General features: G+C 45.2%; 1 protein-coding gene across 4 annotated transcripts in view; it reads left to right on the top strand.

The window, feature by feature from the left end:
* FRMD4A (FERM domain containing 4A) overlaps positions 1–13,635 on the top strand; it is a 582,202-nt gene that overhangs the window by 487,574 nt on the left and 80,993 nt on the right. For all 4 annotated transcript variants that reach the window (XM_045857669.1, XM_045857670.1, XM_045857668.1 and 1 more), the window contains exon 11: positions 2,750–2,836. In XM_045857669.1, the coding sequence (XP_045713625.1) occupies positions 2,750–2,836 (87 nt within the window). The remainder of the gene's footprint in view (positions 1–2,749; positions 2,837–13,635) is intronic.

Here is a 13,635-nt window from a genome sequence, read left to right as displayed (position 1 = left end):
GACAGATCCACCCCCTGTCATTCTCAGGGGGGCCCTGGGAGATCAGGACCCCAGGGGCCCTCAGTAGGAAGATTCCATCTAAATACTTGGAAGCGGAAAGAACAAAGACTTCAAGCAGAATTTTCTTCAATATTGTGATGGCAAGTCCAATGTGACATGGACTCCATTCTAAATTCTCTTTAATTTTATTCATAATATCCAAGACTGAGGCCCCTTCTTTGAAATAATAATCATGTACCCATGCATCCTTTCCTGTGATTTGAAAGGATAACTTCCCTTCCTTAAATTACTCCAACATGAAAAGTTTAACTAAGTCATTGCCCCTGGAGCACTCAAGAGTGGAAGACACTTCTGAGTTCATGTTAACTTTCACCAGAAAATCTGAGATTCTCTTGCCCTTCTAACAATTTCTTTTCTCTTGTTTCTGCCCAACCATAGTGTTAATTCCTTTAGACAAGAACCTGGGTCATGCTCCATTTACCTTTGTGTCTCTCGTGGCAGCTCACACACTTTGCGTGTCCTTGGGACACATTTGCTTGCCTGTATCTTCCACTGAACCGCAGTCCTTTGATGGCAAAGACTGTGTGTTATATTCTGTTATGTATTCCTGGAACCCAGTGTGGAGCCTGGCACCTAGCAAATGCTTAGTAAACATTTACAGAGTGTTTATTGGAAACTGAACTGAGTAGTTGGATATATGCATTTCCATCCTGGGGACAAGTGTTGGAACACTAGTTGTGGAGCCCAGTTCTGAGGCATGTGCAGGGACTCCAGTCCCACCCAGCAGCTCAGCTCAGTATCTTCCAAAGCCTGCAGTGGTGAAATTCTTCCTAATGTCCTACCACAGCTCTTTCCACCAATGGGAGCTCTTAATCCCTCTTCATCATGATTCACAGAACTCATAGAACCATCACAACCATCCCTCCCCTTCACAAGCCTGAACTGCAGTCATGAGGAGCATGATAGCTCGAACCTTTGGAGCTGTCTCTGATCCCGTACGAGAAAGATGAATTCTCTAAGGAGATTACCCTGCATAAGGCTATGCCCTGGAACGTGGCCATTGAAGTCAGTGGGCAGCCAGTTGGGTTTTTCATGAAAAGAGGCTCACATTCCACTGCTGGTTGCCAGTGTAGGACTCACTGCTGGTGAGGGTGGTGGAGCCCATTTCCACTTTGCCATGCTGTGGCCATAAAGGAAATACAAGAATCCAACAATAGTTCCTGACGTTATTATAACAGGCATTTCATAGAATTAACACTGTGAGTCTTTCTCTGTTGTGGAAATACTCCTTGGTGATGTGCAGCAAGGCGGTCAGCTTTCAAGACTGGGAACCAGGAACTCAGGAGTTCTTGGACCACATTCTCTGTTTGTTCTTAGTTTGATCTCATTTCTGTTACTTCTAATTAAAGAAGAGATTAAGAAATTTGCTTCTCCAGCTACCCCCACAAAAGTCTTCTAGTTGTTGAAAGGCTGTAGAGACGCATTGATAGACATCAAGATGCATTGAGAGACGTACTGATAGACAATTAAGATTGAGATGGATAGGTTGGAAGTCTTTGCAATAAAGCTTCGCTTTGCCTTTCACTTGCTTACACCTGTGTTCCATTTCTTTGTCAGCCCTGGAGCTTGATAGAAAGTTGGTCTCTGATATATGTGCCTTCTGCCTTCCAGTAAAACTTTAGAAACATGCTCGCTCCCCCGCAGTGTGTTAGAGACCAGGAGCAGACCTTGTGACTTTCAGAGTGCCAAGTGCACGTGTGTGTTTGGGTTTTGGGGTCCCCAGGTGTAAGCAAGTGCTCTACCGCTTGCTTGGAGAAATCGCACGAATCCCATAAGCCTAAACCAACTGTAGGAAGAGCCCTGTGTGGTGGCCTTGTGATTGCACAGATACGACATTTTGTAGTGTGATGATAACTGGTACCTGGTCGACCTGAATAGGCAGCAGCAGCACTGGGTGTCCTCTCGTTTTGTCCTCTGAAACCATGGCTGTGCACAGAGGCACTTTCCAGAGACAGGGGTTTTATAGCTTTAAATTATTTTTTTTTAAGAAATCATGTACCTTGAAACTTTTCTAAGATTTCAAAATGTATTTTTTCCCCTTTATCTTTGTGCTTACCTTGACAGAACTCATGCTCACAAGTATTTGAAAACCATAAGCCAGTTTTGAGTTTTCAAGACATCTGCAATGAGGTGCAGCAGCTGATTCATGGAGGAGGCAGTTAGGACAAATCTAGGGAAAGGCTGCTCGATGTGCCCACTCCCAGCTCCCAGCATTGGGGAGCTTTAATTCACAGCTCAGTCACCCCAACTTACAATCTGGTGCCAAGAGGTCTCAGTTAATGGGCCGCCCCGCACGGCCCTTGCCCTGCTGGGGCATTTTATTAGAATGTTAACACCTCTCAGATTTTCCCTTGTGCTGAGTGAGGGGCCCAGCACCTAACATCTTAGAAAGAGAACAGAGGACAAGGCATCTGCCACTTACTTGTGAAGGGGGAAAGGACTGCGGCTGTGCTGCTGGTGAGGGGCAGAGCTGGGTCCCCAGCCCAGGGCACGTGCCAGGTCACCTGTTCTTATAATTGAGCATCATTTGATGGCCAGGCACATCTGTTAAGGTAAAAAGTGGAGAGAGATGGGCTCCACTCACTTCAAGGAATTTGCATTTTCCCCTGTCTTGAGACGAACCAGGAGATTTGGTTAGTATCTATCCCCTTGGGCCCCATACTGACCCATACTCCTTTTGGTGTCCTAGGACAAGCAAGGGATACCATGGTGGCTGGGTCTGAGCTACAAAGGAATCTTCCAGTATGACTACCACGATAAAGTGAAGCCAAGGAAGGTAAGTGTGCTCTCCTCTGTGAGACGAGAGGGGGCAGGCAGAGAAGTGAGTAAAATGTTATGCTGAGCAGCCCGAGGGCCTCTGGGCTCACCAGGCCCTTGATGCTTTGAGTGCATACAATTTACCGCGCAGAAATCCAGTCCAAGCTCCCTGGGTAAATGGTTTTTTTCCCCCCTGTCACTAAGGAAACCTGAGCAGCTATAATTATTTAAGGTAAGGAGACTGGCTCAGCTTTCCCAAAGGAAACAGATGAAAGGACTTTGAGGGATTGTCCTGCTCCTTAATTTCTTGGGGAGCTGTGCCCTTGGGAAAGGAGGGGAACATCACTCCTGAATCCTGAGGCTAATCTGAGTTTTCTCAGAGTGTGTGTGTGGGGGGGGTGCGCACACACGCATGCACGTGTGCAGGGGAGCTAGAAGAGATTGTAGGTCAAAAAGAGGTGAAAAATAAAGAGGCGTGAGAGGTATTCCTGCAAATCTGGTAAATATTTTGTCATGTATTAGAAGTGATCAGAAATCTGGAAAAAATAAGGTCATTTGCCAAAAAGAAGGGGAAGCAGAGGGGCATCTGCAAAGTCATTGTAAACACAGAACAGAATGTCTGAAGTGGGTGCAGGGCTTGAGTTTTCTGTTTTCTTTGACACACATTCTTCAGACCAGAACAAATTGAAAAATTATAATGGAAAAATACCTCTGAGGCGAGAGCTGTCATTCAGATTCTCTGGCAGACGATCATGCAGAGAAGACGGTATGCAGTTGAAACCCTGGAATACAGAGTAAAAGTCTATCAAAGCCACACTTGCTTTGGGAGAGAGAAAGCAATTTCGATCCATTATGTCATCCAGATTGCACTCCAAGCTTCTTTATCCACGAGCAGGATTGAAACCCATACTGCGTAGCTGGGCTTATCGTTGTCTATCTGGTTAACATCCACCCTTGGCCAGCTTTTTATTAAGTTGATAGCGGGAAAGTGGCCCAGTGTTGAGGATTTTCACTCAGTTCATCAGTAAGTCAGTTAAGTTCTAAGAAAAGATCTTGAGCGAATAATGGGAAGAAATTCTTCTACGGGAACAGTCCAATAGGAGCCTGTCTGTTCCGAGCACATTATTTTGGGGCTACTTTCAAAAGCTCTCCAGTTTCCACTCACATCCTGTGAGATGGGAGTGGGCCCTGTGTTCTTATTTCCCCCTCTGTTTTCCCTGGTCACATGGTCTCTTTCTTCCAGTTCCCCTCTGCCTCTTTCTTATGTGGCTTTTTAAGCACCTGTGTTTTTTTCTTCTCGTGCTTTCTCTTCACCCCTCCTTTTTTAATCGACCGTCTTCTCTTTTCAACCTGTCTGAAAGTCTGAAAGTTTTTCCTGCTTGCTAGAGTCAGGAATAAATACTCCCAGATACTTGAACGAAATCCTGGTTATACTCTACCCAGCTCTTCATCGCCCACATTGGGGGAAGGCCAAGGCCAGCATGGATACTTGAGATCCACAGCTGAGCTCATTAAAATTCAACGGTTGAATTCTCCACTAAGAGCATTTTGAAAGACATGTTAACAAGTACTCGTATGTGTTCTTTTAATTTATTAATATGTTTAAACTTGCTTTATTTCTCTGAGGTACTAATGAAGACTGAAGAGGTAACAAGATAATAATTGATGTATGTAAAAAGCAGGGTGTGATACATTCCAAGGGCTTGATAAATTGTAACTCCATAAATTTAGAGTCTCTTAGGACTCTAAAGCAGGCTTCAAGGTAAGAAGTAGGAAGCCAGAGGTGTGAATAATCAGCTACTAAATAAGAGAATTTACTCTCATGGGTGGAACTTATCCAGGTCATTTAACATTTAAAAATGTTAAAAGGCAAATATATTTATTTAGATTGTTGGCTCTACTCAAGCTGAGTTATTACTTAAAATAATTTATGCTTCTGTGGCCTCTGAGGAAGTAGTTGTGCCTGTGAGGAACAACCAAGCCATCAGAGTCAGTGTTGACTGATTGATTGATTCATTCATTCATTGATTCACTCAAACAATGTTTACTGTATGCCTGGTATGTGCCAAACAGACTGCAGGGTGCTGAGCTAAATAAGAAACACGTCATATCCTCAGGCTTGCCCAGGTTATTAGGGAAAGAGGTGTTTGTGATAATTGCATTAGTGGTCCTCAGTGCTAACACCAGAGGTCTCTGTGAGGGTCGCTGGTGAATCAGAGTCAACAACTAAGCTTAAGGAGGATAGATAAGCCTTCACAGGCAGCAAAGTGGGGCTGGGTCCTGAAGGGTGGACAGTTTTGCAGATGAATGGATGGGGTGGGGAAATGTGCAGGCTGAGATACCCTTGGTTGTGAAAGAGCCTTACGGCCTGATGGGGCTGGAACTAGGGGTGAGAGGAGGGCAGCTGGAGAGGAGGCCAGCAGCCAGGTCCCAGGGCCCTGAAGGCTTTGCCAAGAGGATTTCATCTTCAAGGCAGTGGGATCTCTCAAGCATTTGAAGCAGGGGAGTGGCCATATCAGATTTTCATTGTCACAGAATCGGCTCTGTGGAGGTGGGTCTAAAGAATGCAGGATAGGAATTGCAAACCAGGACCTCATTACAGTGGTGTAGGTTGGGGGTTGGGGGTGGCTATCAGTAATAGGGATGGATAAGGGGAAATAGAAGTGAGATGTGTAGGAAGTAGATATGATTAACCAGTTGTGTGGTAAAAGAAGGTGGCAGTCGGAGCAGGAGGAGAATCTAGAAAGGTGCCAGGCTGCTCTACCAAAGCATGGGATATAAGAGAAGGGGCAGTAAGTTCAGGTTGCACATGCAGAGTTTGAGGCTTGGTGGGACATTTGGGTAGCTGAGACAAGTAGGCAGTTGGGACAAGTATGCAGTTAGGTGTTGAGTTGGAGCTCAGGAGTATCAAGAACCTCCAACATGTAACTGAACTAGAGACTGAACAGAGAGAAGAAAGGGAGAGGCACTCGGCACATCAGAAACATTACCAGTAGCTGTGAGTAGATTTCAGGTCCCTACTATGACTTGCTTATGAGACAGAGGCAGGTCCAAGTTGCATGGGCCCTGAATCTTAGGTAATTTGGAGAGTCTTCTTTAAGAAATGAATGTACAATCTGAGTATGAAGTTAAGAACAGGCCTTTGAAAGGCCCATAAGGAGAAGAGAAGCCTAAGTTTCATTAGCCCAAGGGGTAGCTGCCTCTGCTAAGACCTGATCTTTGTTACCTGTGAGGTACTTGTTAGTCCCTGTGCTCCCCGCCCGGCCCCACGCACACAGTAACCACTCTCAATGCAGATTCATGCTTAAGGTGCCCAAAGTCTGCTTTCGGTGCTCTAGGCCAGTGATGCTTAACCACGGCTGAAAATCAGAAATCACATGAAACCATTTGAACTTGCAGATGTTAGTGTCCCCCAATCCCACTCACCCCATCCTTGACCTAGCCACTGAACGTTTAGAAAGCCTCCCAGTTGACTCTGCGTGTAGCTGGAGTTGGAGACCATCACCCAGACATCTGTGCTTCCTTTCCAAACTCAGACTTGGGGAGGGTCAGCCAGGCTACATGTGTGCCTGGTAGTGCCTCCATCTGTGAGGAGCCGGGGTGTTCTGAGGCACAGGGCTCAAGGCTGGCCCAGCCCCTTTGAGAAATGGCTCCCCAGGTGGTGCCACTCCCTCTTACTGAGGCCTGGCAGGGCTCCTTGTCTTGAACCCCCAGCAATGCTCAAGAAACCGGGACTTGAGCCTAGTTCTGTGCACCTAGGGGCCCTTCTACAGCAACAGCTGGACCTGCAGCCAAGACAGAGGTCCTTCCTCACACATGGACCCAGCTACTATAATTGTGTCACGTGGCACCACAATACTAAGAGCCAACATTCAAGTAGAGGCAGTGGCAGGTTGGGCCTGCTCCTTTCCCCTGGACAGCCTTAGGGCACTTCTGGCACCCTTGGTGTGCACAGCTCTAATGGCACCAGCAAACCATGAGCATGCCAGGCAGCTCAGCACCCTCCTTTTGAGAATGTACTCAAGTATTTCCATATGGCCCACCAAAAACAAACCAAACAAAGTGGGTGGCTGATTGCTGTTCATAAATGAGCAGGATAGTAGCTTATTCCAGGTTCTCTGGTTGGGATGCAGTTTGCCATTCTGGTCACAGAGTCTACCCTAAGTTGCTTAATCCTCCTTTTGAAGCCACAGCAGCTATGGGAGACATGGAGTCAAGCACAGGGTGCCTAACAGGTGTGAGGGAGAGAACATTTTGGGCTCCTTCCAATCACACACCCTATATGCTGCCTGGGCCTTCTAAACAAATGGGCACCTAGCCTTGTAGAGTGGTACATCCCAGCATGCAGGCTGCTGATGTTTGTCAGAATTAAACCAGCCCCTCTGCCCTTGGGGCACTTGTTGGGAATAGCCAGAAACATGGGAATGCCCACTGACAGTGTTTTGGCTTTTGTGTACATTCAGACACTCAAAAGTCAACTTCAGAAGTTTTAGAACTATATGTGCAGAAGAACAGCCCTGCAAAATCTGTAAAAAAGAAAATCAGTAAATAAGACTTAAAAAAACTACACATCATTTATAGCTTCAGATTACTGGCCCTTGCTTGCATGTATGAGTTATTTTAAGGCAGAACCACAGACAGTAACTGAGGACAGGTTACAGAATTTCTTATAAGCTTTTAAATATCATGCCATCAACATTCATTAATTCCCTCTATTTTTCTTTGTCACCCAACCATGTTTTCCCTTTCACTTGGCCTGCCTCCCCACTTCTGTGTTCATATACTGACTAAAACTGCTATGTGATACTTCAGAACATCCATTTTGCTTATCCCACTTCACCTTCTTTCCCACAGTTAGGGTTTGATGGTTTTTATGCACAGTTGTGTTGTATCGGAGTATGGGAATGGCAGTATCTACATATGTAACTGTCTGGGGTTTGCAATGGTGAAAGAAGTGGAAAGAAGGTCAAAGATAATTTTACCCTGTTTGCTCCTACCTGCCAAACTCCATTTTAGCATGTGTACATGTGTAGAATTGTAGTGCTGCATAAGAAATATGTCCTTTATTTCACAAGTGACAGTTTTGTTGGCTTCAGGGAATAATGAAACATTGTCAGATTGACATTTGGGCACTTGAAGTAAATCTTGAGCTTCATCTTAGTTTGCATTTACAGCCAAGCAAAGAGACCCAAGCCAAAGGATGGAAGAAATGGGGGGAGGGAAGGAAGAAGGAAGGAAGGAGCCAGAGACTTCTGGCCAAGATGGTGGCATAGATAAACATGGCTTGCCTCCTCCTACAACCACATCAAAATTACAAGTAAATTATAAAACAGCCATAACACAGAACCATCAGAAATTGAGTTGAATGGAAGTCTGACAACTATGGAATTAAAGAAGCCACATCCATCCAGACTGTTAGGAGGGGCAGAGATGCAGAATGGGCTGGTCCATTATTCACGTGTGGTAGATAAAAATTCAGGAGGGATATCTCGGGGGCAAGGAGTCCCAGCCCCACACCAGGCCCCCCAGCCCAGGGTTTTCAGTGCCAGGAGGATAAGTCCCCACAAGTTCTGGCTGCAAAAACCAGTAGGGATTGAGTATGTAGAAGAAACTCCTGGAGTCCCAAGCAGTTCCTCCTAAAGAACCCAACATGAATTTACTCAGATTCTCTCTCTCTGAGCTCCAGCACTGGGGTAGCAGCTTGAAAAAAACCAGTGGCGTACAGGGAGGAAGTGAATCATTTGGCATCAAGGCAAGAGCTGGGGAATAGCTTTCTCCTGGACAGAAAGGCAGGGAGAGGCTTTTGTCCCTTTTCTGAACCCACGCCCCGCAGAGCCACAGATCCCACAGATGAGTGCCATATCTGAGACTCCATCTCTGGCTAACTTGGTTTGCCCTGACCCTGGAGATTCCCTGAGGCTCCATCCCACCTAACTTACAGCTATTAACAGTGGCTTTTCCCTATGAATGGGTGGTCTTGGCTTGTGCTTTACAACTTCCTAAATCCTCTAAAACAAGCAAAAGCCAGCTTCAGTGAGCCCCAGGGCCGGCACTAGCAGCAGCCAGCCTAGTTCCACAGCTTGGCTTTGCCTAGGAATCTCCCAGTCCAGCACAAGTAGCAACCATCTCAGATTGCTTTATAGCTCAGACAGGGTACCACTGGGAAAAACACAGGTGGGGGCTGACTTTGGCCTGCGCCACTCGGGAAACCCCAAGGCCAGTACACTCAGTGGACAGCTACAGATCATGTCAGAGTACTAATACCCTGCCTCCGTATAGCTGATACTCCACAGAGGGTAGAGGTTTGTGGTAAGTGGTCACTGCCAATCTTTGCAGCTGAATGGCATAAGTGAATCCCTCCCATTGATTTGCCAACAATGATCAAGGCTTAGCTACAAGAGGAAGGTATACTCAGCCCACATGGAGGGCACTCCTTGAGTATCTACCTTAGGTAATAGGGGAGATTGTGCTGCTGGACCCTATAGGACACCTACTACATTAGACCATGCTACCAAGATAGGAAGCCATAACAGTTCTACCTAGTACATAGAAACAAACACAAAGAGGCTGCCAAAATGAGGAGACAAAGAAACATGGCCCAAATGAAAGAACATATCAAAACTCCAAAAGAAGAACTAAACAAAATGGAGATAAGCAATCTCTCAGATGCAGCGTTCAAAACACTGCTTATAAGGATGCTCAGGGAACTTAGTGAGGACCTCAAGAGCATAAAAAAGATCCAGTCAGAAATGAAGGATACACTAATTGAAATAAAGAACAATTTATAGGGAAACAACAGTAGAGTGGATGAAACCAAGAATCACATCAGTGATTTGGAACACGAGGAAGCAAAAAATCAGCAATCAGAATCACAAGAAAAAAGGATCCACAAAAATGAGGATAGTGTAAGCAGCCTCTGGGACAACACCAAAAGGTCCACTGTTTGCATCACAGGGGTATCAGAAGGAGAGGAGAAAGAGCAAGAAATTGGAAATCTATTTGAAAAAATAATGAATGAAAGCTTGCCTAATTTGGTGAAGGAAATAAACACGCAAATCCAGGAAGCACAGAGAGTCCCAAACCAGATAGATGCAAAGAGTCCCACTCCAAGACACATCATAAATTAAAATGCCAAAGGCTAAAGATAAAAAGAGAATCTTAAAAGGAACAAGAGAAAACAAGTTAGTTACCTACAGGGGAGTTCCCATTCGACTGTCAGTTAATTTCTCAAAAGAAACTTTGCAGGATAGAAGGGATTGGCAAGAAATATTCAAAGTCATGGAAAGTGGGGACCTACATCCAAGATTGCTCTGCTCAGCAAAGATATCACTTAGAATCGAAGGGCAGATAAAGAGCTTCCCAAACAAGAAAAAAACGAAAGGAGTTCATCATTACCAAACCATTATTATATAAAATGTTAAGGGACCTTTTTAAGAAAAAGAAGAAGATCAAAACCATGAACAGTAATATGGCAAAAAATACAAATCTATCAACAGTTGAATCTAAAAAACAAACTAAGGGAATAAGAACAGAGACAGAATCATGGATACAGAGAGCGTTTTGATGGTTGCTAGGTAGGAGGTGTGGGTAATGGGTGAAGACATGTGGGGATTGAGAAGTACAAATAGGTAGTTACAGAATAGCCATGGGGACGTAAAGTACAGTATAGGAAATGGAGTTGCCAAAGAACCTATACATGTGACCCAGGGACAAGGGTAATGGTGTGGGCATTGCCTGAGGGAGTTGGGAGTGCTCAGTCCAGGGAAGCTAAAGGGGAAAAATTGGCACAATTATAGTAGCCTAATCAATAAAATATAATTAAAAACATAAGAAAAATCTTTAAAAATAAAATTAAGAAAAAGGAAATGAAAGAGCCATGTGTATAAAGTGACCACAGTGGGGATTTGCTTTGGGTTGGCTATCCCATTGTCTTTGGGCTGTGGTGCCACCGGTACAAGCCAGACTTTTTCCTTTTCTTCCTTAAGAATGTTTGAATGAAGATTTAGTGATATATATTGAAGAGGCACTGTTTATTAATTCTTGCAGAACTAGGTTCACCTGGGGCAGAGATAAATAAGACTATGAAATCTGTCACATAGGGCTCCTTCTTTTAGAAGTGAACTTGCCTTCCTTAGGTGAAAGCCTGAGAACGTCCAAAAGCTCCGACCTCTGGGACAATCTGACCCTTCTTTGCAGCACAGGACCAGAGGCATTGGGAGGTCAGCCTCTCCCACACTTGAGACTCAACTCCCCCACCAGTTCCAAACTGAGCTGCATTCTTTCGTACCCTTATAGTTGGCCCTCTTCAAACACACCAGCTATCTAATCATCAGAAGTCATTATAAATTATGATGAAATGCTTTTTGAACGGGGTGCCAAGAGAATTAGAATAAAGGCCCCTCCTGCCGGCCATGTCTGAAACTATGAGCATTAAATAGTGTAAAACTTGTGACTCCAAAAAACCTCCCTAAAAGGAATATTCAGTATCTCCAAATCATCATTTAGGGCTCCATCCCACTCACCAGCCCATATTTAATGAGCTGTCTCCACTGGAGAAGAATGGCAATGCTGGTCCTTGTTACATATTCAGCAGACAGCAATTACTTATTTATTTGATGTGCAATTAGGGGCACTTTTATGTACACTTAGATGCACAATTAGGAGCCCTGTGGGGTCCCCTCTGAGACATTAGGAGAAAGAACGAGACTAAATGGCCTGCCCCCGTCCCCAGGCAGCCAGTGTGGCTTCCTCTGGTTCCTAAGAGTATTTCAGAAGTGGGGGTATGAGCTCAGGGAATTGATGCATTACTGTCACCCCCCAGATTAGTAAAGATTTTTGAACTGTCTGAGATGATGAGACAGGAACAGAAAATAATATTTACAGGAAATATTCCATTAACTGTGAACTGACTCCCAGTGGAGTTTGCCTGCTAAATTATTCAGTGTGCTAAGCACTCCATTAAGTGCACTGCTGACTTAGTTTTCAGTTTCTGTTTGGATGCACTTGGCTCACTTGGGGGTGGCTGAGTCCTCCACCTTGGCTGGCCCTGGGTGGGTGCCTTCCACATTCCGTTATCTGTATTCCCCTTGGAAAGCACACCCTGTGCACCCCAGAGCAGAAAAACTTCACTTAATACTTTTAGCATTTTTAGCATTTTGCAGTCTTTGCTCTCTCACAGGGTTGGATCAAAGGGCCTTCTCTGGTTGTCCCCTATCAGTCCTTCAGATCTCACTCTGCTGAGAGACCTGGAAGGGTTCAATGCTTGGGGGTGACAGGCTCTGGCTGTGGGTCATCAACGAGGGCCTGCCTCCCAGCTGTGAGCAGGCCTGCCAGAGGAGTCATGCGGTGGGGGGAGGGCAGAGAGTCTGCCATCTAAAATAACTATAAGAAAGAAACACAAAAAGCAATTGCATTCTAAGAAAATCAGCATGCTCTTTTCAAAGCATTAGTAGTAGACATGCTCTTCTCAAAGCATCAATATTAAGCATGGCTGAAATCTCTCTCTCTGCACTGGGAATGCCAGTCTCTGCTCACTCAAGAATTGCAGTCACCTAAAAGCATTGAGTTGGAGCTTTAGAACTTCAGTAGAGGGTGTTGAATATGAAATCCTTTCCAGTAAAAGGGTCCCCACATGAGAATTACTAGGTGTCTACTGTGGGCCAGGTCCTACTCTAGGCCCTGCAAATGTGACAATAAACAAAAGGGACAGGTCCCTTCCCACCCAGAGCTTACAGTCTGGTGGGGAAAATGGTTTAGTGATAACATTAAGTAAACCTGTAATGTATAGTATTAGAGCACCAAATTCTACAAAGAGCACAGATCAGACTAAGAAAGAGTGGGAGGCATGTGGGTGGTCTGGAGTGGCCTCCCAAAGAGGAGATTCTCAGAAGTTCTGCGAGTGTAGCACCCTGGGCTCCCCAGGAAGCAGAGTCTGAGATGGATTCGTGTGCAGGAAGTGTGTTGGGAAGTGCTCTGGAGTTAAGCTGGTGAGGAAAGGAAAGGAAGCAGGACCAGGCAGAGTGACAAGCTGAGCTGTGTTGAAATCTCGGATAAAGCTCTGAATTTGGAACGGCCCTGAGGGCCATTGTCCTGAGGCTGAGGACCCCAGCACCAAGCAGTCATTAGATGTAGGTGACTCTGAGGGAAAAGGTCGTGACCTTGGGCAGGGTGGTGATTCCTGGAGAGAGAAGAAATCCTCAGTCCTGAATGGAGGGAGAAGCAGGTCAGTATAGCAGTTTTTATATCAGTCAGTGGCTCTCGAAGTGTGGCCCTTGGACCAGCAGCATCTGTGTCACCTGGCAATGTGTTAGAATTAAAAACTCTTGAGTCCCCTCCCAAGGCTCATGGACTCTGAAGCTTGGAGGGTGGGCGAGATTCGGCAGCCTGTGTTTTCACGGGCCTCAAGGTGATTCGGACTTGGGCTGCGGAGCATGAGGACCACTAGTCTACAGACAGGTAGCGAGGACCTTTCCATGTGATTTTACTCTGCAGTTTTAGTGTCGGAAGATATTTTAGTCTGTGCTAAACCCAAATCCTTTCCCTAGAGCAGTTACACCTTCAAAAACAAAAGATTTTGTAAACCACATGCCTCCATACCCACTCAAAGGCCCAAAGTAAATGTCAATGTTTCAACCAAAGAGGCGTTTTGATGCTATTAAGTCACTTACAGTGTTTTCAAAAAAAGTTGTGATGAACAACTTATTTCACCTCTCTTATGCCTCTCCTTTTATGTCTGTGAAATGGAGACTAAGAAATGAGAAGTAGTCTAACTTTCTTCATCTTGAATACATTTATGTCTCAAAGAGTTTCCTGTTCCCA

Source organism: Phyllostomus hastatus, unplaced genomic scaffold, assembly GCF_019186645.2.
Source record: "Phyllostomus hastatus isolate PE091 unplaced genomic scaffold, TTU_PhHast_1.1 phas_scaffold_1674, whole genome shotgun sequence".
NCBI lineage: Eukaryota > Metazoa > Chordata > Mammalia > Chiroptera > Phyllostomidae > Phyllostomus > Phyllostomus hastatus.
The sequence above is the reverse complement of the archived record's forward strand: the minus strand, read 5'-3'. Positions and strand labels throughout refer to the sequence as shown.